The sequence below is a fragment of the Camelus ferus genome, chromosome 14 (assembly GCF_009834535.1).
Source record: "Camelus ferus isolate YT-003-E chromosome 14, BCGSAC_Cfer_1.0, whole genome shotgun sequence".
Lineage (NCBI taxonomy): Eukaryota > Metazoa > Chordata > Mammalia > Artiodactyla > Camelidae > Camelus > Camelus ferus.
In genome coordinates, this window is record NC_045709.1 from 17,118,597 (window position 1) to 17,145,470 (window position 26,874).

General features: G+C 34.1%; 1 protein-coding gene across 6 annotated transcripts in view; it reads right to left on the bottom strand.

Moving 5' to 3' along the window:
- Positions 1 to 26,874, bottom strand: part of PDS5B (PDS5 cohesin associated factor B) — a 163,850-nt gene that overhangs the window by 96,021 nt on the left and 40,955 nt on the right. For all 6 annotated transcript variants that reach the window (XM_032496325.1, XM_032496322.1, XM_032496326.1 and 3 more), the window contains exons 2-3: positions 5,027 to 5,153; positions 1,869 to 2,072 (exon numbers count right to left, since the gene is read on the bottom strand). In XM_032496325.1, the coding sequence (XP_032352216.1) occupies positions 1,869 to 2,072; positions 5,027 to 5,134 (312 nt within the window). In that variant the 5' untranslated portion in view covers positions 5,135 to 5,153. The remainder of the gene's footprint in view (positions 1 to 1,868; positions 2,073 to 5,026; positions 5,154 to 26,874) is intronic.

Below are 26,874 nucleotides of genomic sequence, written 5' to 3' on the forward strand. Positions count from 1 at the left end.
CCATCTCTTGCTTTTGTGTTTTTTTTTTATTACACACCCCTTTATACCTCAGTAAATATAGGTTCAATGTCACTTTGAATCAAATTTTTATGGATAATGTTTTTGAAAAGTTTGGGAAAGGTTAAAATGATAATAAAAGCTAATTCTGTGAAGGAAGCATGCTATTCAATCAATAAAAAGAAAACAGGAAAAAATGTTTACCTTATAAGTAAACAACAAGCATTTCTTAAAAAGGAAGAAATATAATATACAGATGACTGAGTAGTTTTTCAAGAAAAATACTATCAAAAGTACATCCTTCAAAAATGGTTACTACACATTTACACATTTGTAAAAATATATCCTCCAAGAATGAACCATCTCTGGTTTCACTAAGAGAGAACTAAGTGCTGTATCGACTCTACCCAAAGGCGGAAAGACGATACTCATTTATAATCAATATCCTAAACACGAAGCCAGTGTATAAAAAGTTTTCTGACAACAACAATAAACTGACAGTGTATAGGTGGGAATCAAAGTGTCACAATTTTCTATTACTACTACTGTAGACAAAGAAAAACACAAACTTGAGTCTTGAGATAGGTCATTGATTATGCACACTGAGAAATCCACAAGAGAGGAAGAAGTAGCAGCACTCTTAAATTAGACTTCCCTCTTCACGAGAATGCCAACAAGACACCTAGTGAGGAACAGCCACAGCCCAGTCAACCAAATACAATTCCTCCTTAAACAAATCAAGTGCTCCAAATTAGAGGTTCAACATATACAAAAATCAACACATCAACATACACAATCTGGGTACCCAACTCCAAAGACTGGTTCCTGTTACCTACTTGAAGTCTCTGGTGTTTCTCAAATCTTATAATTTAACTCTGTTTCTAAATGACAAATATTGTCCCCCACCTCCCTCATCTTAAGATATATAAAACAAGCTTGCCCAAATCAGTTTGGGCATTCCATACTGGAATCCTGGCTGACTTGATCAAATGAACAGGTTCCTCACTCCAGTTATCAAGAAGCAACTCTCTGAATTTAAGAACAAAGTCTGGGTTGTTTTTCATCAAGGTAAACCCAGTTCCTGATATATAACTGACATCAATATTTGTTAAATAAAATAAACCTAAATTGCCCTTTTTTCACACTAGGTATTAATAATCTTCCTATGGACTCATTTCCTAACCCAGTTTCAACAATTATCTTTTATTATTGTTGGTTTTTCTAACTTTCTTCTAACCTGCCTTATTCAGTATCTTTTTGCACAGCTCTAATTATTTTATGCTTTCTACTCTTGGGCTAATCAGGCTATTCCCTTTCTTTTCTCGTCTTTTAAAAATTATTCCATTCACAGACCTTTACTTACAACGGCCATAACCAGGTAATAGGTGTGTTTTCTACCTTTCATTCAAATTCTTTTCATTGTATATTCTTCAAAACAATTTACATCACACCTTCTATTAAATGATCAGGATTCACATGCTATAAATTCAGATTAATAGTAGATACTGCGTTTTAAATAATGAACATGGTCTTCAATGTGGTTTTTTTTAAAAGGAAAAGGAAGTGTCCCCCAAGTTATACTGAAATAGCACTAGTGATGACATAATATAAAAACTATATAATACACTGTAGTAATCTACTTCTTATCCTGAAGATGAGAAATTGTTTTTACAAAATTAAGTACAAATGGTTCTGGCATGGGGGGGAGTCAAGGAAGAAGTTCTACAGAAAACAGAGGTAGTTTAACAAAAGATTGCTGCAACTAATGTCAAAGAATCCAAAGAAATGATCTAAATACTGTAACTCCCATTTTAGTTAGAAAGATAAAGCATCATCAGTCAATCTTGGTAGCTCTTTTAATCAGTACTTGCCTTTAGTTTATCGGGGGATGTATAAGGAGCTTCAGGAGCATAAATCCTGAAAATATCAGCAAGGCAGCAGGCTACCAGTAAGCGAACATCTTTGTCAGGATGCTTGAGGAAAAAGTCTGAAGCAAGATGTAAAGCTAGGTTTAAATAAAGCTCCTTTTCCTCTTCAGAGTCCTGGTCCATATCCATGAAAGTTTTCACAACCATCTATATATTAAAAAAAAAAAAATCAAGTAATAAAATCTCCATGTAAAAATAACATTCATCTGAAATAAAAACCATACTAATTACAAAGGTTAAATTCCAATAAATTCACTTTCATGTGAACCCTGAAAGTGTCTATCTGAGAGGACAAGATCATTCTAAAACTATGGGGTAAATACAACTTTTCTTTAAAAGACTAAGTAAAATACTTTTCATTTATCCATCATACCTGCTACCCAGATTTTAAAAGTTTAAAATTAGCCTTACATAGTACTTCATCTCACTTTTACAACATTGAGCTAGTAAAGAATATATAAACAGATTCAAGAGAGGATGACAAAGATGCATCCCTAGACATTAAAAAACACTACCATGAAATAACTACTAAAGCATCAAACAAAATATTTCTTGTGCCACTGTAAAAGATAATATGATATGGACGGTTCATTAGTAGGACTCAATGGCATGTATGGAAGAACAGAAGGAAGCAAACATTTACATAAAAGAAGTGGGACAGAAACAAAAATGGTGAAAAATGATATAGTTCGAATTCTGTGAAGAAACTTTCGCTAATTTCAGTATTAGTAGTCACAATGAAGCCTCAATCTGTAATATTACTACTTCAAATAAGACTTAACAAAACGTCTACCTTGACAGGAACATTTAAATACAACTCTAATGCAAAGGTGACCATCTGGCATCCACTAGGTGGTGCTGCAAATACTAATCAACAAGTAGGGCTGGCCACCAAGTATCAATGTCTATGACTTGGGCCTTGAGACAGACTGGATGGATTTCCACTTTGCTGTATGGCTAGACTTCTGAGTAATGAACTGTCCAATGTATTACTGAATTCTCAGAGCAGCTGTGGGTAACAGTGTTCCTCTCAGAGCAGACCCTCAGTTCTATTATATCAGAGGCCATAACCAACAGTAGAGTAATCCTTCCAGTCTGACACTACAATTAGTTTAAGGGGTACAATGTCCAGAGTTACTCTTCTAACTTAATTTTATTGTTTTTAAGATAGATGCTTTGATGGCTGAGGTGAATTACGAAAAAAGATGAGGGAACAAAAAAAGAGCTACATGCAGGGAATTCCTTTCCCTGGAATTTCTTCACAGAAGAGAGATTAAGTATATTTTTAAAAAATGTTATAGGAAAGTCTAGAAATTACATAAACGACACCTTAAAAGTTAACAAATTTTTATAATTTATAAAACTTATACCTGTGCTTGTACATATCAAAAAATTACTTATCATCCCACATTAAATCCTTTCTATATTTCTCTAAGAAAGTTGCTAAAAACAGTGGAAAGTATAAATTAGAAAAACAAATGAAGAGAAGTAATCAGGTTACTGCTGGGCATAAACGTCTACAAAATAATGAAAACATACTATAAGAACTAAATGTGAGCACGGTGGAAGTCATTCCATCAAGACAAAGATCACCAAAGGACTAGACAATAGGAATTCCTCAACACTGTCTACACCTCAAATGGTGGTATAAAACTCAGGAATAACTCGTATATGAGTCCTTTAAATTAAAAAAGATGTCTGAGAAAAATAACACCCCTAAAAGACACTAAATGCTAGTAGCTTGTAAGTGTAGTCTCTGTATTTAACATTCATTTCTTAGCAAACGGTAAGGATGATATCATTGCTAAAAATATAAACAAACTTGAGGAAATAAATGTATTCATTTCTTTAAAAATTTAACAAATCAAGAAAACGCAGATACATAGAAATGAAAAATTTCTTATGTTTGTAGGCTATTTTTAATAAAATATCCACAAATTCTCAACTAGACAAAATATCTATCCTGGTAAATTTAATCTGCTCAAAGATACCTTGATTTGAATAATAAATATTTTATATCTGACATTCTAACACTTTGTGCTTAAGGATAGAATACCAAGACTTTCTGTGAAATTTATAATAGCATTAGGAACGTTTTCTTCTAATAAAAATAAACCATGCAAAATGTGACAATGAATTTATGTATGTTCATGTATAACTGAAAAATTGTGCTCTACAATGGAATTTAACAAAACATTGTAAAATGACTATAACTCAATAAAAAATGTTTAAAAAATGCACACACACACAAAAATAAATAAACCATGCAGTAATAAAACAGTACTATAAGGCTCCTAGACCCTCAATGACAAATTAAGGTAAGTTTTCCAGTCTTGAAATATAAGTAAAAACTAATATAACAAGCAACATAAATGTCTAGGTAGCTACAACATAGAAGGTAAAATATGTTCAAAAATAAAGAACAACTGAACTAATAATCAGCTTAACAATCTCTGTGGCCACTCACTTCCTTCAACCATTTAAATCATGGAGACCATCACTGCCTCGAAGAAAAAGATGAAATATTACCCAAATAAATATGAAGAGAATCAAACCATATGGCAGATGCCTCATGTATTTCCATATACTATCAATCTTGACTCACTGTTGTACATCAGAAGCAGAGAAAGGTGCCAAAAGTAAAGTTCTGTAACTTACTCTCAAAATACAAGAAAGTAAAATTCAGGTTTAGTACTCAGTAGAAAGAATCAAAGCTTCTCTTCTCAGATTAATATGGTTGCTTTTATAAAACAAATAAGATATAGGAAAAGGAGACAACTTTCTACAGACAATAATGAGTATAAAAATACTGTGGATTTGTTCTTTATACTAGAGTATAGGAGACCCCAGAAAATCTAAATTTTACCTTTCCAACTGCTCTCCCATTAACAACAGCTAAGTAAATCCTACAGTTTTTTATCTACTCCTGTCTCCTAGATCCTAATTATAGCTAATTAGTTTTGGCCAATAGACATTTTCTGCTTTGATTTCTTTTTTAAGTTGCCCTACCGAGATACAGTTCTATGCGATTTCCACAGGTGATCCCCCAACTCTGCCCTTTCTAAAGAGATGTCCAAAAGACATAACCCAATTTTACTCACCTTTAACCGTCTCACCATCTCTTCTTTAGATATTTTGTCTGAGATTTCCTTGACACCAGGAGGATAGGTAATTTTTCCATCATTGGTTCTTGTCTTTGAATGAGCCATGATGGAAATATTTTTACCCCTAAAACAAGAAAACTATTAGATGCAAAACAAAAAATAAGAATTAACAACATTCATAATAAACATGGAAAGGAATCCGTCCCACAAAAAGAATGTATAACTACTTCCTAATTTATAGTAATTCATTTATCTAATTAATGAAGATCACTTTACTGAACATTTCACCAATTTTTTTTTTAATTTTACTTTTATTTCCATTTCTGTTAGTGGCAAGCTAGGTTATCTGCACTAATGCTCCAACTACAAAAACAATAAATGACTTAAAAATACATATGTGTACACATATATGTAGTACATACACACCACATTTTTTTTATAGCACCACAAATTACTTGGGCCAAAATCTAAGAGAATATAGAAACCCAGAGAAGTAAATAGAGCATTATATTCATTTACATCTTCAGGGCATCTGCCAACCCTGACAAATCTAGCGTTTCGTTTGGTGGTTACAGAAGGAGGACAGAGTCCTAGTCAAGGCAGAATGTCAAATAGGAGACCCTTCTGACTTTAATGTAATACTACCCCAACCCAAAAAAGATAACACCTGCAAAAGAGAGAGTTAAACCAAAGGTCAACACGTGCCCATCCCCGCATTAGAACCCAGAGGCCAGCTTGAGAAGGCTGCCTAGGTATTAAGAACAGAGAAGAAATAGTAGATACAAGGGAGGAACACCTAATTAGTTTTGGCCATGAGCCTGAACATTTTCCCAGTTTCACATTACCTAAGTGGTCCTGAAAACCTCAACACACAAACTTAGTGAACCCCAATTGGCAGCACCCCTAAGCACCTAATAAGTAAACTGAAGTCCTCCCAGAGGAGGGTATCTTCATTCTTTGCCTCAAAGAATCCTCATATGATGTTTCTAGGACAATGAGTATTTCAAGTCAAAAATAATCAAGCACCAAAGGAAGTAAGACACTACTAGCAAGAACCAGCAGAAAAACCAAACCCCCAAGTACAGACCCAAAAACTTCAAATATTACAATTATCAAACAGATGATAAAATGACTATTCACTTGGTCCTTAAACAACACGGGTTTGAATTGCACATGTCCACTTATATGCAGAGCTTTTTCAATAAATACTACCATACTATGGAATAGAGTGAAATAAAGACAAATTCACCAAACAAAAACTGAAATCTATAATAAGTTAAAACATATACCATTTAGAACAATGTTTAACACATATTAGTATCTTACAATGTAATATATAGTATACATAATAAATTTTAAAGACCAAGATTTTAAAATCTTATTATAGAGAACTTACCAAAAAAATAAAAAATTAAGAAATAATGATATGACGTTGAAAGTAAAAGGATGAAAAAAAGGATGCAAACATTTAATAAAATAAAGCACATAAGCTAAGTATAAATTACACAAATAGGCAGGCCCCAGGATCCACTGCTTGGTATTTACTCAACAGAAACACATACATGTGTCCACCATAAAACATATAAAAATGTTCATAGCAATACCACTCCTACTAGTCAAAACAGAAAACACAAACGCCTATCAACAGTAGAACGAATAGATATACTGTAGTACAGTCATACAATAGAATATGATACAGCCATTAGCTGTAAGCAATAAGTTACTGCTTCACACAATAGAGATCAATATTACAAGGAAAGAAATCAGACACAAAACACTATACATAGAATATGATTACACTTCCAGAAGAGTTCAAAAACAAGGAAATCTAATTTATGATGTTACGGATCAGGATACTGAATTCCCTTGGTGGGAGATATAATTTTAAGGGGAACAGGAGATTTCTTGGGTACAGGTTATATTCTACTTCTTCATTTGGATGCTGGTTACACTACTGTATTCTCTTTGTATAAGGTCATAGAGCTAGACGCTAATAATTTTTATACCTTTCTGAATTACAACAACAAACAAGAAAACCTCCAAACATTTAAACATTTAAAAGAACTTTAAGAACCAATGAATCGGGGAGTGGGAGGAAACAAGCATTGAATCAACAAAGTCAAAAACCAGGCCACAAACACACACACAAAAAAATCACAAGCCAATCTTACATTTTTTGACATTCAAAAATATTTGAAAATTTAGACAAACTCGAGAAAATCTACACCTTACCAAAAATTACTCAAGGAAAAAAATTAAGAAATAAAAGCAATAATCTATAAGCCTTTCCACAAGGACAAATATCCAAGTCTAGATGACTTCACTTGAGGGGTCCACCAAATAACTGAGGAAGAAATAATTTCAATGTCACATACATAGTTCTAAAAGACTGGAAAACAAAGGAATCCTTCCTACTAATATTATGCAACCTACGAGCATAACCATGATATTAAAACCAAATGAGAAAAATAAGAGAAAGAAAAAAGTCACACACAAATCTTGCTTATAAACAAAGATACAAAATTCTTAAATATTGAGAAACCAAATGTAGCTACATAAACATTAGGTTTAATTACAGGAATGCAAGGTTGAATTCACCACAGTAACAGATTAAAAAGAAAAATGTCATAATCTCAAAAAATGAAGAGAAAATGTTTGATAAAAACTCAACATCAATTCATAACTATAACTAAGACAGGGAAAAAAGCTTAACAAATTAAGAAGTATATGGAAGCTTCCTTTATCTGAAAAAGGTAGGGTGCTATAAACACCCCACAGCCTAAATCATGCTTATGATGACCTATCGAAAGCTTTTTATTTGTTTTCAGGACTACAAAAGCAAGCCTGCTATCATCACTTCTATTTGACACGGTAATAGAAATGCTAGTCAACAAAAGAAAAAGAAATCGAGTATAAAGATAAAAAGGAAGGAACAAAACAGTTATTATTTGCAAATTACATGATTATGTATATAGAAACTCAAAAAGATTTATAGATAAAACATGAGGATTAGTAAGTTTGAGTTTAACAGCTTGTACAGTAGAAAAATCAATATGCAAACATCAATTACCTACAGCTAACAAAATACTTCATGGTGAAAGACAGAATAATTACTCTCAAAAATCAGAAACAAGACAAGAATGTGTGTTCTCACTAGTCTTATTCAACATAATATTTGAAGCCCTAACCAACATAATACGGCAAGGAAAAGGAAACAAACGGCATACTGATTGGAAAGGAAGAACTAAAACTGTCCCTACTTCCAAGTGACATGACTGTCTATGTAGAAGTATCCAAGGGAATCTTTAAAACAAACAAACAAAAGCCACAAAACTGTTTCATAAAGGTCATAGGATGCAAAAATCAACATGTAAAAATCAACTGTGTTTCTATATACTAGCAAAGAACAGATAGAAACCTAAGTTAAAAGCACAATACTATCTTTATCATTCCTTGCCATTAATAAAATATTTCAGGATAAACCTAACAAAATATATACAGGATTGGTATGCTGAAAATGACAAAGCACTGATGAAAAAAACCACAGAATATCTAAATAAATGGAGAGATATACTATGTTCATGAATTGGAAGGTTCAAGATAGTAAAGATATCAATTCTTCCCAAAACTGATCTACAGGTTTAGGGATTCTAACAACCCAGTAAGATTTTTCACAGATAAAAGACAAGCTTATAATAACATTTACACAGAAAGGGAAAGGAACTAGAATAGATGAAATAATTTTAGAAAAGAATGAAGTGGGAGGAAATCATTCCACAGAACTTTAAAACTTCCTATATAGCCACAAGACAATGTGAAGGGACAGACACACAGATCAGTGGAACAGAAAAGACAACCCAGGAAGAAATCCACGTGAGTATGCCCAATTGATTTTTACAAAGATGCAAAAGCAACTGAATGGAGCAGTAATAGGCTTTTCCACATTCTGTGTACATAGAACCACCCATCCCCCCAAAAAAACAAAACACAAACTTGACCTAAATACCTCATACCTTTAAACAAAAATTTAAAATAGATCATGAATCTAAATACAAAATGTAAAGCAAACAAAAAACTTTTAGAAGAAAACACAGAAGAAAATCTTCACAATAGAAGCTAGGCAAAGAGTTTTTAGAAATGACTCCAAAAGCAAGAGCCAAAAAAGAAAAAAACTGATATACTAAACTTCAAAAATTAGAAACGTTTACTCTATGAAAAACTATTAAGAGAATAAAAAGATAAGCTACAGATTGGGAAAACAGTATCTGCAAATACATATCTGACAAAAGACATATCTAGAATATATAAAGAATTCTAAAAAGTACTATAAAAAACCAAACAACCCAATTACAAGATGGGTAGACATGAACAGATTTGAATAGGATATACAGATGGCAAATAAGACATGAAAAGATGTTCAACATCATTAATCATTAGGAAAATGCAAATTAAAACTACAATGAAGTATCACCATATACTAATAGAATAAAATAAAAAGCAATGAAAATATCATATGTAAACAAAGATGCAAAGAAACTGGATCTATCATACATTGCTGGTAGAAATGTAAAATAGTACAGTCATAGTTAAAAATAGTCTGGCAGTTTCTCATAAAACTAAACATACACTTACAATACAAACCAGCGAATGTACTCTGGGGCATTTATACAGAGAAATGAGAGCTTCCATTCACACAAATCTGTACAAGAATGTTTATAGCAGCTTTGCTTATATACCTCAAAACTGCAAGCAATTAAAACAGTTCATCAATGGGTAAATGGTTAAAACTCTGATAGATCTGCATAATGAATACTTCTCAGCAACAAAAAGAACTGTTTTACTGATACGTAATAACTTACGGTCATTATACTTACTGAAAGAGCCAATCTCAAAAGGTTGCATAATGTTATGGTTCCATTTATTTAACAACCTCAAAATGACAAAACTATGGACATGGAGAACAGATTAGTAGTTGCCAGAGAATGTGGATGAGCATGAGAGGTAGCACAAGGGAATTTCTTTATAGTTCTGTATGTTGATTGAGGTGGTGGTGAAATGAATCTATAGTGAGGATCAAACTACACAGAACTTCAAACACACATGGGGGGGTGGAGGGGGTGAGGGACAATGTGCAAAAACTTGAGAAAACTGAATAATGTCTATAATCTAACAATATCATGCCAATGTTAATTTCCTAATTTGATATTATGCTACAGTTACATAAGATGTCACCAATGGCAGAAGACAGATGAAGGGTCCACAAGACTCTAAGTACTCTTTTTGCAAAAACACAATTATTTCAAAATAAAAAGGCTTTTTAAAAGGAAAACAATCAATATATGAATAGCAACCAAAAAATTCAAAATGCAATTTACATTGCAAAGCATAACCTACCTAGGAATTAATCTAATAAAAAATTTATTTTTAGAAAGAAAAATCATAGAGCTATATTGACAGATGTTAAAGAAAATTAAATAGATATGTTCACAGATTAGAAGTCTCAAATACTATAAAGACAGCAAATCTTCTGACACTGATTATGAAGTCAATACAGTCTCAAAAAAGCCCAGGTTCTGATTTTTAAAGAAACATGACATTTATTTTTAAATTTATACGTAAATTTAAAAGGCCAAAAACAGCAAGATACTTAAGAAAAAGTGAATGAACTTTTCTACCAGATATCAAAACACTTTTTAAGATTAAGTAATTTCAGTGGTATGGTATTGGAACAGAAAAAAGATCAATGGGAAATATTAGCCTAGAAACAGACCCACACAACATGAAACTTAATATATGAAAATGGTGGCAGGGCATACCAGTCAGAAAACGAGAAAACAAAAATTTCTGAGTATCACTTAATATTTTGACAATATTAAGTCTTCCAATCCATGAACATTAGATATCTTTCCATTTATTTGTGTCTTCTTTTATTTCTTTCAGCAATGTATTGTACTTTTCATTACACTAGTCTTTCACCTCCTTTGTAAAGTTTATTCCTAAGTAATTTTTTCTTTTGATGCCATTATGAAGGGAGTGTTTTGGTTTAACTTCCTTTTCAGATAGTTCACTGTTAGTATATAGAAACATAACTGATTTTTGAATGTTGACTTTGTATCCTGCAACTTAAACTGAATTTGTTGATCAGTTCTAAGAGATTTTTTAAATAAAGCCTTAATAGAGGATTTTCTACATGTAAGATCGTATCATCTGCAATGAGATAATTTTATTTCTTCCTTTCCAACTCGGATGCCCTTTATAGTCAATCCTTCATATCTGCAAGTTCTACATCCTCAGTCAACCAACCACAGATCAAAAATATCCCCAAAAACATTCTAGAAAGTTCCAGATGGCAAGACTTGAATTTGCCACATATAGGCACTATTTACATTGAGTTACATTGTATTAGGTATTATAAGTAATCTAGAGATGATTTAAAGTATACAGGAGGAAGTGCATAGGTTACATGCAAGTATTATGCCATTTTATACGAGGGACTACAGCATCCTTGAATTCTGGCATTTGACTTGGCATTTGGAACCAATCCCCCACATATACCAAGGGATGACTCCATATCTTTGTCTTGTGTAATTGCTTTGGCTAAGGCTTCTAGTATTATAGTGAATAGAACTGGAAAGAGTAGACATATTTGCCTTGTTCTTGATTTAAAAGTAAAAGCTTTCCATTTTTTACCACTGAGAAATGCAAATCAAAACCACAAGGGAGTGTCAATGTCACGCTTGTCAGGATAGCTATTATCAAAAAAAAAAAAAAAAAGGAAAAAAAAGTGTTGGCCAGGATAAGGGTAAATGGGAACCCTTGTACACTGCTAGTGGGAATATAAACCCATGTTCATTGCAGCATTATTCAAATAGCCAAGATATGGAAACAACCTAAATGTTCAACAGATGAATGAATAAAGAAAAAGTGGTATATACATACAATAGAGTATTACTCGGCCTTTAAAAAGGAAATCCTACCATTTCCAACAACATGGATGGACCTGGAAGACATTATTCTGAGTCAAGTAAGTCAGACATAGGACAAACATGGCATGATTCCATTTATATGAAATATCTAAAATAGTCAAACTTACAGAAGCAGAAAGTAGAATAGCTGTTGCTAGGAGATGGGAAGAATGGGAAATGGGGAGCTATTATTCAAAAGGTCTAAAGTTACAGTTATGCAAGATGATTAAATCTAGAGGCATGCTGTACAACACAGTGCCACTAGTTTACAAAATGGTATTGTACACTTAAAAATTTAAGAGGGTAGATCTCAGGTTAAATTTTCCAAAAAAAAAAAAAAAGGCAAAAGAGCACAAGGAAACTTTTAGAAGTAATGGCTGTGTTTATTGCCTTGATTAGGGGAGAGGGAAGGTAAGATTTTTCAGGTACCCTCTGGAAAATAAATTTTACCCCATGTGCTGGGGGAAAGGGGATGAGGAGGAAGAAGAGGAGGAGAAGGGGGAGGGGAAGGAGACAAAGACAAAGACCAGCCAGCAGGCAGTTAAATCTCCAGAGAGATGTCTGAGCTAGAGAAAGATCTGGGAATCCTCAGTGATAGATAAAAACAGGGGCACAGATGAGAGCATTCAGGAAGACTTTTAAAGTGAGACAACTGGTAGGCCAAGGAAGAGATGCAAGAAGATCCATCTTTGAAATGAGGAGAGGAAAAGGAGCTTGCAAAGGAATCTGAGAATGATCAAAGAGGTAAAGGAAAGACCCAGAAGGATGTCATGTCAGAAAGTAAGGGGTACACCAAGTTTCAGGAAAGGAAGTGGCCAACACTACTGATGCTGCAGAGAGTTCAAGATGAAAATCTAAACAGAATCCAGTGAGGGATTAATTATAAATTGGCATGAGGGAGCTTACTGGACTAATAAAAATGTTTTAAAATTTTATTATGGTGATGGTTGCATATCTCAGTAAAATTATTAAAAATCACTGAATTGTACACTTGACATAGGTGAATTTTATTACTTTTATGGTATGTAAATTATTCCTCAATAAAGTTATTTTAAAAAATTGGAAAGCTCTGAGACACATCTACATGGGAAAAAATGACACTGCACCTATACCTCACATCACATACAAAATGAATTTCAGGTAGATTAAAGACCTAACTATTGAAGCAAAATGTAAAAGCTTTAGTGAATATGATGTAGGAGAACAGCTTCACGACCTCAGGTCAGGAAAAGAATGAACTGTCTAGCAAGAACCAAGCCCACAGCTGTCTGTGTCCCTCCAACCAAAGAAGATACTCAGCAAATGTCTAGGACAAATCATTCCACAGGAAGATAAATAAATGTGACAGGATTCCCAGTTTTCCACAGAACCTGGAGTGGAAGAAAGTCTTTGCCTTGCCTTAAAAGAAGCAAAAGTTGTTCACCATCCTTAACAACAGACACATGACTGTGACCACAGACTGCAGCTAAATAATGTAGACATGGTACCTTTGTAGAATATACTCATCTGTACAGTCAAAAATTTATCAAGTGCCTACTACTTGCATGATGTTTTAGCAGGTGACTATAGGGCAAAATGAGTTAAGATGGGTCTCAAAATCTACAAAGGAAACAGACATTCCTTCTAAATACTAAATTACAATAAATTCTAAAGTTATCTTAACAAAAACAATAAACAATGAGCTTGGAAAAAAATAAGACTGAAAGAAAGCCTGCTTCCCTAAGTAAATGGGGGTGAAGTGGTAATAATACAGAACAAAAAGGACAGAGAAAACAATTTGAATGAATATCAAAGAAGAGAATTCAGAATTTGTTGCTGGTCTAAGAGTGTGACTGAAGGAAAAAGTAGAAGGAAGTAAAGGGAGCTAAGAGAAGACAGAGCCAACAAATAAGTTGGTTACTCAGGTTGCACTCAGTTTATAAGCAATGCTACTAAAGCAGACATCTGAAATACCACTGTGAATGTACACAGGCTGTTTCCTCAGAGTAAGACATACTTACTGACCCATGTCTCGTAAGCAAACTCCACATACCTTAAATTCTCAAGTCTGTATTTAAATTTTCCTTCACCACTCCAGGCAGAGATAGGCTCTTCCCCCTACAACTAGGCAAACTGTCAATTTATCATAATTAGCATTTATCACACCATATTTAATAAATTTCTTATTTCTATGTCTGTTTCTCCTACAAAACCATAAGCTCCTTATGACAAACATAGTATATATCATATTAGGCATCCTTACAGAGCCTAGAACAAAGTTCCTAGGTGCTTGGGAAATACTTGCTGATTAATGACCAGAACTATTTTAAGAACTGGTAGCTACAATAGGCAGCACAGACTAAACAGAGGAGAAATCAAATACAGTAAAACCAGTTAGGAAACTGGTACAAAATTCCAGGTAAGAACTAATAAGGAGCTCACTGCAGGCAATGACTGGAAAATAAGAAAACTGACACAAAGACTAAAATGTTATTTGAGAGAAGCAGAAGATAATTATAAAATTTCAAGACTTTGTTCCTGGAAAGTCAACTATTTAGATATTTACTGAGAATTTACTTGATATGATACATTATTCCAGGTAATAGGAATGCAATGATAAGCAAAATATATAAAATATCTGCCCTCATCATAAAAGAGACAGGGAAAAATCAGAAAGAGCACAAGTCTTTGGAAAAATTAAGTTTGGAATAGAAGGCAGCTGAAGATGTAGAGTTGAAATTGTAGAGAAAAGTTAACGCTAGAAAATATTTTAGCACTATGTATAGTTCATGCTTTGTGGGTTTGTAAGATCAATAAAGAAACTGTGTAGGGTGAATTGAGATACCAAGACTGAACTTTGAGGAAATATCTATACTGATACGGGGGCCGGGTGGGAGGATGGGGTGGGGGGACAGATGACACAGGGGAATCAGGAAAGAAAACAGAAGAGGGCCAAGAAAGGTCAAGAAAACAGTAACTTTTTTTTTATTATAAAAAATGTTAGAAGATGAAGGGGTGATATACAGTGCTAGCTGTTTCAGAAATACACGTCACTGATACAAAATGAACTCAGCAAATATTCCCTTGGATCTGGTAAGGTGAGCCTTAAGAAAGAATTTTCTGGAGAATAACAGGAATGAACACCAAATTATTAGGTAGAAGAAAAAAGATGAAAAGGAGAAAGAAGGAGAAGAGGGAGCAGTGCATCGGAAGAAAGGGAGGGTACAGTAAAGAAATAGGATCTTCAATTGTTACCAAAAATCAGTGTAAAAAAAAAATGTATACACAGTCCTCTGAGGTTAAAGAGTGTCAAAGAAATTACCTGACATTCATCTTTGTGGAATTCAATTATACCCACTTATGGTAGCATAGATATATTGAAAATGAGAAAATAATAAAAAAAATAATCTATATAAAGCTAACCTGTGTCAGAATCCAATTACAGTTTGAATTTCAAATATTACTATATGCATACCATTATAAATATTTACCTTGTGTCCAGAATGAACAATAAGTAAAACACAAAATATTCTAATATTAAAGAGTCTTTTATACAACCATTGAATAAGTTCAAATTAAATGGTCATTAATTAAGGGAAACATCAGTAATTTGAAAATCATACTACTGGTCCTAGGAAGAAAAAAAATTAATGAAATCATCGTTCTTCTATCTGATATTAATAGATGTAAATAAATGTTTCATAAGATGAAACTCAGAAAGATTGCAGTAAAAATATTTAAGATCCTTTCAACGAATGAAAAAGAAGAACAAAGCACTGACTGGATAGAAGAGCAATGGCAAGAGCAATAGCAATAGTCATTTTTTAATTGATTTAGGAAGAAGTAAAGACAGGTAGATGCCCTTTTAATGATGATTTTTCTTAAAAATTCGTATGTGACAAGCTCAGAGTCACAGAAATCACATCAAACCACTTCTAGAATCCCTATGTGGCCATGTTAATTAAAGGCTGTTTTTCATCCTGGGACTTTACTCCAGGCTTAAGGTGGAATTAGAAGGAAAACAGATTTTGTGAAGAGTCTGACAACTGCGAAAGGCAGGCTTCCCACAACTGGTACCTTTTATAACCAGCAGGTGGTGCCCTCCATAAATACAACCCTTCCTGCACACAGTCATTACAAAGAATAAGAAGTTAGGTTTATTCTTGGCCAGAGACAAATAAAAAGCTAAGGAGAGTGTGTTCTAAGAGAAAAGAGACAAAATAAATTATGTTATCCTCCCCCCAAGTATATAATGTTAAGACCACATTTACACATTTTCCAACTTTTCAAACAAAAATCTTTTTTCTATATACAATTTTACCACTAACCCATCATTCAGCTTGAATTATCTTTATTAACTCAAATTAAGTACAATTAATAGTTATTCCAATATGTTCTGGTAATATAAATTAATTTTAAGTGCTTTCAGGAAGCCCTTTTAGAAAGCAGGCTCATTTTGTTTGCATTTTTGGTAATGTTTATTTATAAAAGGTTAAACACAGTTACTCTTTTGCCTACTCTCTTTTTAAGGACCATCAATGCCATAGAAGGGAGTAGAGTTAAACTGCTTCAGACAGAAAAAGAGCTCCAGGCCCTGGAACACCCCAACTAGCACCAATTTCTAACTACTAACAAAGAAAGTGTTCTGCTAAATCCCTTTAAAGTAATATTTTTATATTAAAAATGATAATCTCTCTCATTTATTGAATGACTGGTGTTTCCTAGTCAGTAGGCAGCTCAATGTCCCATTCTGTGGGAGGTTTAAATTATGTACTTTCTCTATTCGCATCAAACCTCAAGCACACATTCTTGCACAACCCCTACTCTCAGTGACTGCCTCCACTTCATTGAGAAAACAGAAGCTCTGTCAAACAGAAACTTCCCTCATCTCTCCTTACTAAATCTGCTTGCCTATCTACTACATTTGTACCTATTCCCTCCTTCCCTCCTGTTACCAAGTATGCAGCCCTCCTCACATCAAAAACTACTCCCTTCACGGGTACCCAGAATCTAATCCTCTCCAGGTTTCTAGGAGATTTTCACTTCATTAGTTATCTTCTCTTTCCTCAGCATCAGCATTCTGTGTCTACTAGATCCTTTCCCTCAGTATTCAGTATAAGTACTCTGTTCTTGCGTAGAAGGAAGGCATTCAGACAGGAAGGGAAAGAAAGCACAACACACCTGCTTAGACTACAAATACCCCGCCAGCTACTGTCTTCTCTCAAATTATCTTCATAGCCAAGTTTTTCAAAAAGTAATCCATACTTCTTCAGTTCCCATTCACTTTTCATGCTAATCCAATTTTGTTTCCAGTATCCTCCTTCACCTGCATTAATGCTTTTGCCGCAATCATTTTGGCAGGCTTCAAAAATGACAACAGATTTTTCCCTTCCCTGTATCTACACCCTTGTAACATGACTGTGTTGCTCTTCCCATCAAGAAGAGTGTTTTTTCAGCCACTGAATCTCAGATGGTCTTAAGACTTCCTTTGGCCAATGGATACTGGCAAACTTAAGATGTGCTTGTGTTTTGGGGTTTACTGATTTGCTGCTCTTGGAATTCTGCTCCTCACAAGTGCACAACACCAGAAGCTATTCCAATGGAAAAGGAGAGATATATGGAAAGAGATCCCAGTTATCCCAGCCATCATTATCATGAATGAAGCCAGCCCCAGAGAAACCATCAGGTGACCATAGACACACAACTTAGATGCATGAGCAAGCCCAGGTGAATCAGCTAAGATTGACCCAGATCAGCAGAAATGCCCAGCTAAGGCAAACTCAAGCTGCTGAACTGCAGAACTGGGAGCTAAATAAATGATGGTTGTTTTGAGCCATTAATTTTTGGGGTGATTTAGGGTATAGTTATTTGCAGTAATAGCTAACTAAAGTCATCACTGCCTTCCATGTTGTCAAATCAAATGAACGCTTTTCTAATCCTAATTTTACTGATCTCAGTATGACACACGGATGATGCCAGCCTCCTTCTTGAAATACTTTTCCTTTGATTTCTACTACACTTTACCTTTTTTGATTTTCTCCTACCTTACTGGTTACTCTGTCTCCTTTGTTTCCTTTTCCTCTATTCAACCCATAAATATCAGTAATTCATCAGAGCTCAACTACAGATACTCTATTCACTTTTCAAACCATGTTTTTCTTCCAAAGTTTTCCCCCTAAGCTTTCTTAAAGCTATTCCAAAGACTTTAAAAAAATAAATACATACCCTACCAAGAGCTCTCTTTTGAACACCAATCCACATATACAACTGCCAACTTAACATTTCCACTGGGTTATTCTCAAAGGCATCCTGAACTTAAAAACCAAAACAAAACAAAACAAAACAAAACAAAACAAAACAAAACAAAACAAAACACAAACTATCTCCCAACTTCTTCTCCCTCCAAAAATGTACTTCTTCAATCTTCTCTCAGTCTTAGAGTATCCAACTTGTTACTCCCAGAAAACTGGGCGTGACCCTTGACAATTCTCTTTCAACACTTAAAGCAATTATCAAGTCCTGTAAATGCTACCTGCAAAACATATATGAAATTCACCTTCATTTGGCTATTACTTCACCACAACCTAACCTAAGCCACCTCCAATTCATTCTTCATATAGCAGCCAGAATGCTCTTAATATCTAATCTCTTCATATCACTGCCTTACTTAAAACTCTTAAATAGGTTTCCACAGACCTTAAAATAAGTTTTAAATTATACTAATCTGAACACTTTCTCACTACACTCCAGTCACACCGCTATTCCCTAAAGGTATCAAACCAAGACCTTTCTAAGTGTGTGCTATTCTTTCTACTTCAAACACTTGTTCCTCCTCTGTGTTACTCCTTCCCCTCATGCCTGGCTAACACTGACTTTTCAAGTCTTGTAAGTCAATTCCTCAGAGACACTGTCCCAAATCCCCCCAAGCTAAATTAAATCTCTACTACACCCTTTCACACTACTCCTGTACTTTCCTTCAAAGAATTTATCATAATTGCACATATTTAACCTCTAATGTCTGTTTCCCCTTCTAAACTAAAAACTGTAAGAACAAGTATCCCATTTGATTCATTGCAGTATACCTAATACATAATACAATAAAGGGCAAAAAGCAAGCGCTCAACAAATATTCTTAATAATAAGACTGGTTATATATTATACCCATTTTATAAATGAGGATACTCAGAATCAGGGAGAATAAACTATGCTGAAGTTATCTAGCAGTTAAACTGGAACTAATCCATATATGACTCCTAAGACTTATTCTCTTAACCTAATGATCTCCAACCTTTGGAACACGCTGAATCCCCTAACAATGAGGCCCAAACATCTGCACTTAAAGAAAGTTCCATGGGGATTTTTACAAAGTTGAGCAACAGTGTACCCTAAGAGCCAAAAAGTGTGAACAATCCAAATATCTATTAACTAGCGAATGGATAAACAAAATGTGGTATATCCCTACAATGGGATAAACAAAATGTGGTATATCCCTACAATGTGGTATATCCCTACAATAATTAGAAATAAAAAGAAACAAAGTACTGACATATAAGACAACATAGATGAATCTCAAAAACAGTATCCAAGTAAAAGCCAGACACAGAAGACTACATATTGTGTGATTACATTCACATGAAAGATCCACAAAGGGCAAATCTACAGAAGCAGAAAATATACTAGTTGGCTAGGGGTGAGAAATGAGTGACTACAAATGGACGCAAGTAATGTTTGGAGGGCAACGGTTTCACACTCTAAATTTACTAAAAATCATTGACTTGTATACATAAAATCAATGTTATAAAGGAAACACAAATGAGGGAATAATTCATTCTGTCAAAGACAATAAAGAAAGTTGTCAGCAGCACATCACAGAGAGTTGAAATTTAAGCTGTGGAGGACAACAGGGTGGTGAGGTGAGTATTCTGGGCAGAGGAAATACTGAGCCATGAGCAAAAGCACAAAGATATAATAGGTCTAAGAAAAAAAACAAGGACAGGTAGCTATCAAAACACATGTGTGTTTCTAGAAAAATCTGACACTCTGCAAAATCAACACTTAAAAATAACAGAAAAGAACATTAGCAAAACAACAATCCTAATAAAATACTGCATAGTTACTATTGACTGACAATTGTTCCCAGCATCATAATCAAACTTAGCCTTAAATCTTGGAACTCAGGCTTTTCCCTTCAAATATAGGTCTCTGAAGGTGCTTATTTCTAATAGGAAAAATTTTAGCAAAATTAAGAATTTAGGGGAGAGGGGAATAACTCAGTGGTAGAGCCTATGCTTAGCATGCACAAGGTCCTGGGTTCAGTCATCAGGAGAAGGAGGAAGAAGAAAGGAAGGGAGGGAAGAAGGAAGGAAGGGAGGAAAAAAGGGAAAGCAGAAAGGGAAGAAGGAAAGAAAGAAAAAGAAAAACAAAACAAAAGAACAGAAAAAAAAAAAAGCTAAAGATAAACAGTGACAGCCTTCAATTTTTCATTAAAAGTGGGGGAAATAGCCTCACAGATATTTCACCTACCCTTGCAGCTGTATCAGACAGCTTAACAGAAGATTAGAGATTCCTGATACTATTAAATCTTCTGCTTATAACAGAGGCAATTTTGTATCAAGATTTTCAACTTTTTCTTTTTCCACTGCATCTATGGATCACTTACAGAACGTATTTTCCTTCATAGCAAAATATATCTAAACAATCTTTTTGTCAAGCATGTAGATCCAGTATAAATTCAAACATAACATATGATACCACATTTTAAAATTTCTTAATTTTCACTGTGATATAACTGACATTGTATTAGTTTCAGGTATGCAATATAATGATTCATTATATGTATATACTGCAAAATGATCGCCACAAATCTAGTTAACATCTATCACTACACAGTTATAAATTTTCTTGTGAAGAAAATGTTTAAGATCTACATTCTCTTAGCAACTTTCAAATGCATAATAAAGTATTAATAACCATAGTCACCATGCTGTGCATTGCATCCCATGACTTACTTTTTTAACTGGAAGTTTGTATCTTTTGACCTCCTTCATCCATTTCACCCAACTCCCCATCCCCTCCCTCTGGCAACTACCAATCTGTTTCTTGAATCTATTGAGTTCAGGTTTCTGATTTGTTGGGGGTTTTTTTCCTTTTTTTTTTTTCAAATTTTACATATAAGAGAGTTCATACAGTACTTGTCTTTGACTTATTTCACTCAGCATAATGCCCTCAAGGTCCATTCATGCTGTTGCAAATGGAAGGGGTTTCTTCTTTTTTATGGCTGAGTAATATTTCACTGTGTGTGTCTATGTGTCACATTTTCTTTAATCATTCATCCATCAATGGACAGAAATTGTTTCCACATCTTGGCTATTGTAAACAACGCTGCAATGAACATGGGAGTGCATGTATCTTTGCGAATTAGTGTTTTCATTTTCTTTGGAAAGATACCTAGAAGTAGAATTGCTGGATCATATAGCAGTTCTATTTTTAATTTTTTGAAGAATCTCCATACTGTTCTCCAAAGTGGCTTCACCAATATACCTTCCCATCAACAGTACACAAGGGTTCCCTTTTTTCCACATCTTCATCAACAACGATTTCTTGTCTTTTTTGTTAATAGCCATTCTAACAAGTGTGGTCTGATCTCATTGTGGTTTTGATTATGCATTAAGGATTTTCAGCTCTTATCTTCATATGCTGTTAAAATGTTATCTTTGGAAGTAAGATTGCCTTTGAATGCTTCAAAATATTAATGTGCTGGAAAAAGAACATTTATGACCAATGATACTTCCGCATTATACTAAAATCATTCACCTACTTACCACAGAGCTAATTTATATTACAGATACATGTATTGTAGCAGAGTGACGTTAACAAAGTAATTTAACTGGTATGCACATGTGTGTATGTATATATGTGCACATATTGGTAAAGAGTATTATAAAAAAAAATTGAGACCAGTTAATCTCAGGTTTTTCTATATCCCTGACAAGAAGTTCGGTCTTTAGCACATGAGGAGGTTAATTGTCTGTTTTTCTTTGTTCTCCAGTGATCACAAAGAGCAATCAGATTTGTATTTCAGAATTTCCAAAGACAGAGACATACCAATTGGAACATAAGAAGACTAGCTAGAATACATGAGGGGCTCACAGATGCAATAATAGGAAGAGAACATTCAAAGGTAGGATATAATAGAAAACAGAAGAGAGGTATGGTTTATTGGGAGAAAATGATTATGACAGCAGGAGGCAACCTTAATCCCTGAATAGAGAACATCCTGACCTTATCTCAGACCAAGGCAGGTATAGTCATTTATCTCCTAGGCATCCCAGTTATTTCCCCTAACCTTCCCTCACCTAGGGGACTCAGAATGAAAACTGTTCACAAAGAGCTACCACGTTCAGTAATAAGCTGCTCAGTGTAACTTAAACAGTGCCACTCAGAGAGACCTATATTTTCAATTCAAAATGCAATATACCTTGTATTAAACTACATTTGTATCTCTTTGAAAAGACTACAATAAAATAGGCATAAGCATACTACACATATTGATATTTAAGGACCATACCACACTGTATGCAGATTAAAGTATAATAATTAATTCTACTTAATTAAAAGTAGTAGAATATCCATAATGACAAATAATTCCTAACTTTGCTTTAAAAGTTATATACTTACTATATTATAAATTTAAATATTTAACAGGGTAAATTTCACATTAACTGTTCCTATCATGATAAATTTTTTTAAAGTTTTAAAGTTATGTTCCCTGGAGATGAAAAACAATGAATAAATTGGACAGGAGTTGGGGTAACTGGAAGATAAGTCTGGAAGTGAAGTCCACCAAAAAGTTTAGTTTGATAAACCGCTCAGTAAATTTTCCTTAATGGGAAAACATAACAAAACCATCATAGTACATAAATACTTGAAGATATTAATTTTAAAGGTATGTACAAGTGTTTTAATCTAATCTCACTGACTATCATTTTTTCAGTTATTAACTGAATTATCTCTAATAATTTGAAATCTCTAAATTTCTTTGCCTACTTAGGGATATTTTGCAGCTGCTTTATCCTAACTAGAAAGCTGCTGCTCACTCCATGGGAGAGCTACACAGATTCTTCTATGGTTACAAGAGATAACTGCAAACATCTACCTTATATCCTTCCTGGCTAAAATCAACCCAACCTTGTTCTGTGGCAGTGTTGTCCAGATGTGGACGCTTGTTTTTGTGCTGATTTTTGTTTTCTCAGACGGCTTTACTGAGATGTAATTCACATACCATACAACTCACTCTCCATTTCGTTTTGGGCTTAAGTAGTTTTTGGTTTAAATTCAATAGTTTTAATACAGTATTAACTCTTCTTGTGGTTATATATATATCATAAATTTTTTCATTTTAGCCATTTTAAGTGTACAATTCAGTGGCATTAATTAATTACATTCACAATGTTGTGCAACCATCACCACTAACTAGTTCCAAAACTTTTCCATCACCCCAAACAGAAACTTATTAACCATTAAGCAATAATACTCCCATTCTCTCCTCTCCCCAGCCCCTAGTAACCTCTAATCTACTTTCTGACTGTAAGAATTGGACTATTTTAAACATCTCATAGAAGTATAATCATATAGAATTTATTGTCCTGTTGTGTTTGGCTTATTTCATATAGCATAATATTTTCAAGATCCATCCACGTTTTATTATTATCAGAACTTCATTATTTTTTATAACTGAATAATATTCTATTATATTGATATACCACATTTTGTTTATTCATTCATGTATTGATGGACACTTGGGTTGTTTCCACTTGTAGCTATTGTGAATAACACTGCTACGAATGTGAGTGTACAAACATCTCTTTAAGATCTTATTTTCAATTCTATTTGGTAAATACTTAGGATTTTATGGATTCTTTACAATCCATAGATCTTAAAGAAATGTTTATTGAAGTCCTTTACATGACTTTTGAATTAGGTCATTTGTTCTTTTCCTGCTGAGCTACAGGATTTCTGGATAACAAATTGGTGGGCTGTCTTTCACTTTGTTGATAACATCCTCTGATGTACAAGTTTTTAATTTTTATGTAGCTACAGTTACCCATTTTTTTCTTTTATTGCTCATGCTGCTGCTATCATATCTAAAAATCTATTACCAAACCTCCAAAGTGGTGAAATTTTACCTCTGTATTTTCTTCTAAGCATTTACGGTTTTAGCTCTTTAGGTCATTGATCGACTTTGAGCTAATTTTTATATATTGTTTGAGACACAGTCCAACTTCATTCTTTTACATGAGGAAATCCAGTTGCTACAGTATCATCTGTTTCAGACTGTCCTCTTCCTGCTGATCTGTTTTTAATAAAGATATCCTGATCTCTCCTCTAGAAATTTTGATTCAGTGGGTTTGAGGAGAGACTTCAGATTCTACATTTTTAAGGAGTGTCTCATGGTCAAACAAGTTTGGAGAACACTACAGAATACAACTTCAGGTACCTGATTCATATTCTAGAGTAGCCAAAAAACTAATTTATTTTTTTTAATCCTGGCTAAGCCCTCAGACACCACCCTTAGCTTATGCTACATCCAGATGAGGACTTAGGTAAGAGTACTTAATGTTCACAAAAGGTTGTCAACTTTACCATCTGCACATTTGACCTCTAAAACATAGGGCTTCACCAAAATAAACAACACAAACTTGCCATAACACAGGCTCATGACATTCATTCTTTCAACAACAAATTTTTAAGCATCTGTTCTAGCTACCAGGGAAACAAAAGTAAAGAAAAACAAAGATGCTTGCTCTCATGAAACATATTTGAAGTTGGAGGGAGACAGACAAGTAAGTATGTGTGTATTAGGTAATGTCAGTTATTAAGAAAATAAAGGGTAAGTGGGAGAGGGAGCTATTTTAGATGCAAAGACACAAAAGGACTCTCCAGTGAGGTGACATTTGGGCAGAAACCTGAAAAAGAGTAAGAGAATAAACTATGTAAACACCTAAGGGGAAAATACTCAAGATAGAGTGAGGCCCAGAGGTTACAAGCTTTATCTACTACCGAACCATCATCAAAGAAACCCAAAGAACAGTTACATTTTTCAAAGAGATCCAATTCAGCTCTTCCTCTAGATCAGAGTTTCTCAACCTCAGCACTACTGATGTTTTTCCTAAGAATTCTGTTGTGGGTGGGGATAGGGGTGGTGTTCCTATGCAAGATGTTCAGCAGTATCCCTGTCTTCTGTCCACTAGATGCCAGCGCGCGCACGCACGCACACACACACACACACACACACACACACACTCAACTATCATCACCAGTGTGACAACCAAAAACGTTTCCCGACATTATCAAATGTCCCTACAGGGCAAAATCACTCTAGACTGAAACCACTACTACAGGTCAGTTCTACTGAAGTTCCAAGTAAGAAACCCACAAATGGGCTTCAAGAGGTCTATGAACCATCTACTCATCTGAAAAAGTACATAAAGATTGCATATATATGAAAATGTGCATTTTTCTGAGGTAAAGGTTCAGAGCTTTTATTACCTAAAAAGGCTCAGGGCTCAAAAAAGAAAGTTAAGGAACATTTCCTTTAGTATTTTAAGTGGGTTAAACAACAGCACCAGAAAGCTCCAAATCTGAGCCACATCTGTCTTAGACCCCACATGTTCACCTTCAGTAGGTTGTACTTTGGTTTCTTCTTTTTTTGGGCTTTCACCAAGAAATCCATTAGAAGTATACAAAACCAGTCATTGAATTTGCTGAAAGATGTTTTGGAGAAATTATCAACTGCCATTCTATTATCATCCCTATTTAACAAATGAAGAAACGAAGGTCAGTACAAGTTCATGGATCTGCCCAGGATCAGAAAGCTCCTGAACGATGTAACTGGAACTACACCACAGCTGTCTACATGGTTATGTGACTGGAAACAGTAACAGGAGCACATCTAACTTCTTGCTTTTACTTAATTTAAAATCAAAATATACAGCACTATAATTATGGTACATAACCAATAACCACTAACAAACTATCTTCAAAGAACGTAAGATGAATAAAACAAACAGAAATATCAACTATAAGATTAACAATGTCCAAGAGTTAAGTCCAAACCTAAGACTTGCTCAGGGGTAAGCAAAGCTTTTTCTGAGTCTTCACTGAACTCATCTCACTAGGTCAGTGATATAATGAATAACTTGACAACAAACTTAGAATAAGTATGAAAGTGAGTTAGTTAATTATTTTTATTCCTCAATGCAAGCCAAAGTACAATTCAAAGCACTTAAAATATGATTTAATAAAAAGACTCTACAGGAATGGGGAGCCAACACAAGGCGCCTGAAAAGTCAGTGATCTCAATGTCTAATCTGATCTAGAAGAAAAAGCAATGATTCTTCAAACTTATTTTAATCACAAAACTTATTCTTTCAACCAGTATCTTAGAACAATGTCTAGTATATTGAACGGATTAAAAGAGAACCACTCTAGCTGAATTTGGGGGATGGGTACCCCAATGCCCCTGACTCTTCTTCTTGTTAAGAAAAGTCCCCAGGGAACAATATGAAAACCACTGATCTGTCTGATGATGATGGAAATGTGAATTATTACAGCCTTTCTGAAAAGAAACGTATTAATTACACCTATAAAGTTTTAATGACACATTTCCATCAACCCAGCAATCCCTCTCTTTCAACTCTTTTTCAAAGGAATAAAAATGCTGACATTAATGTAGAAGAATATTTAATTCAGTACTGTTTATTGTGGGAGAAAAAAAAATGGAAAAAACCCTAACTAACAACAACAAAGGAACAGCAATAAGAAATGTGGTAAATCTCTGCCATGGAATATTATGCAGACATTATAAAGTTGATATAAAGTTGTATCAACTCATCTATACTA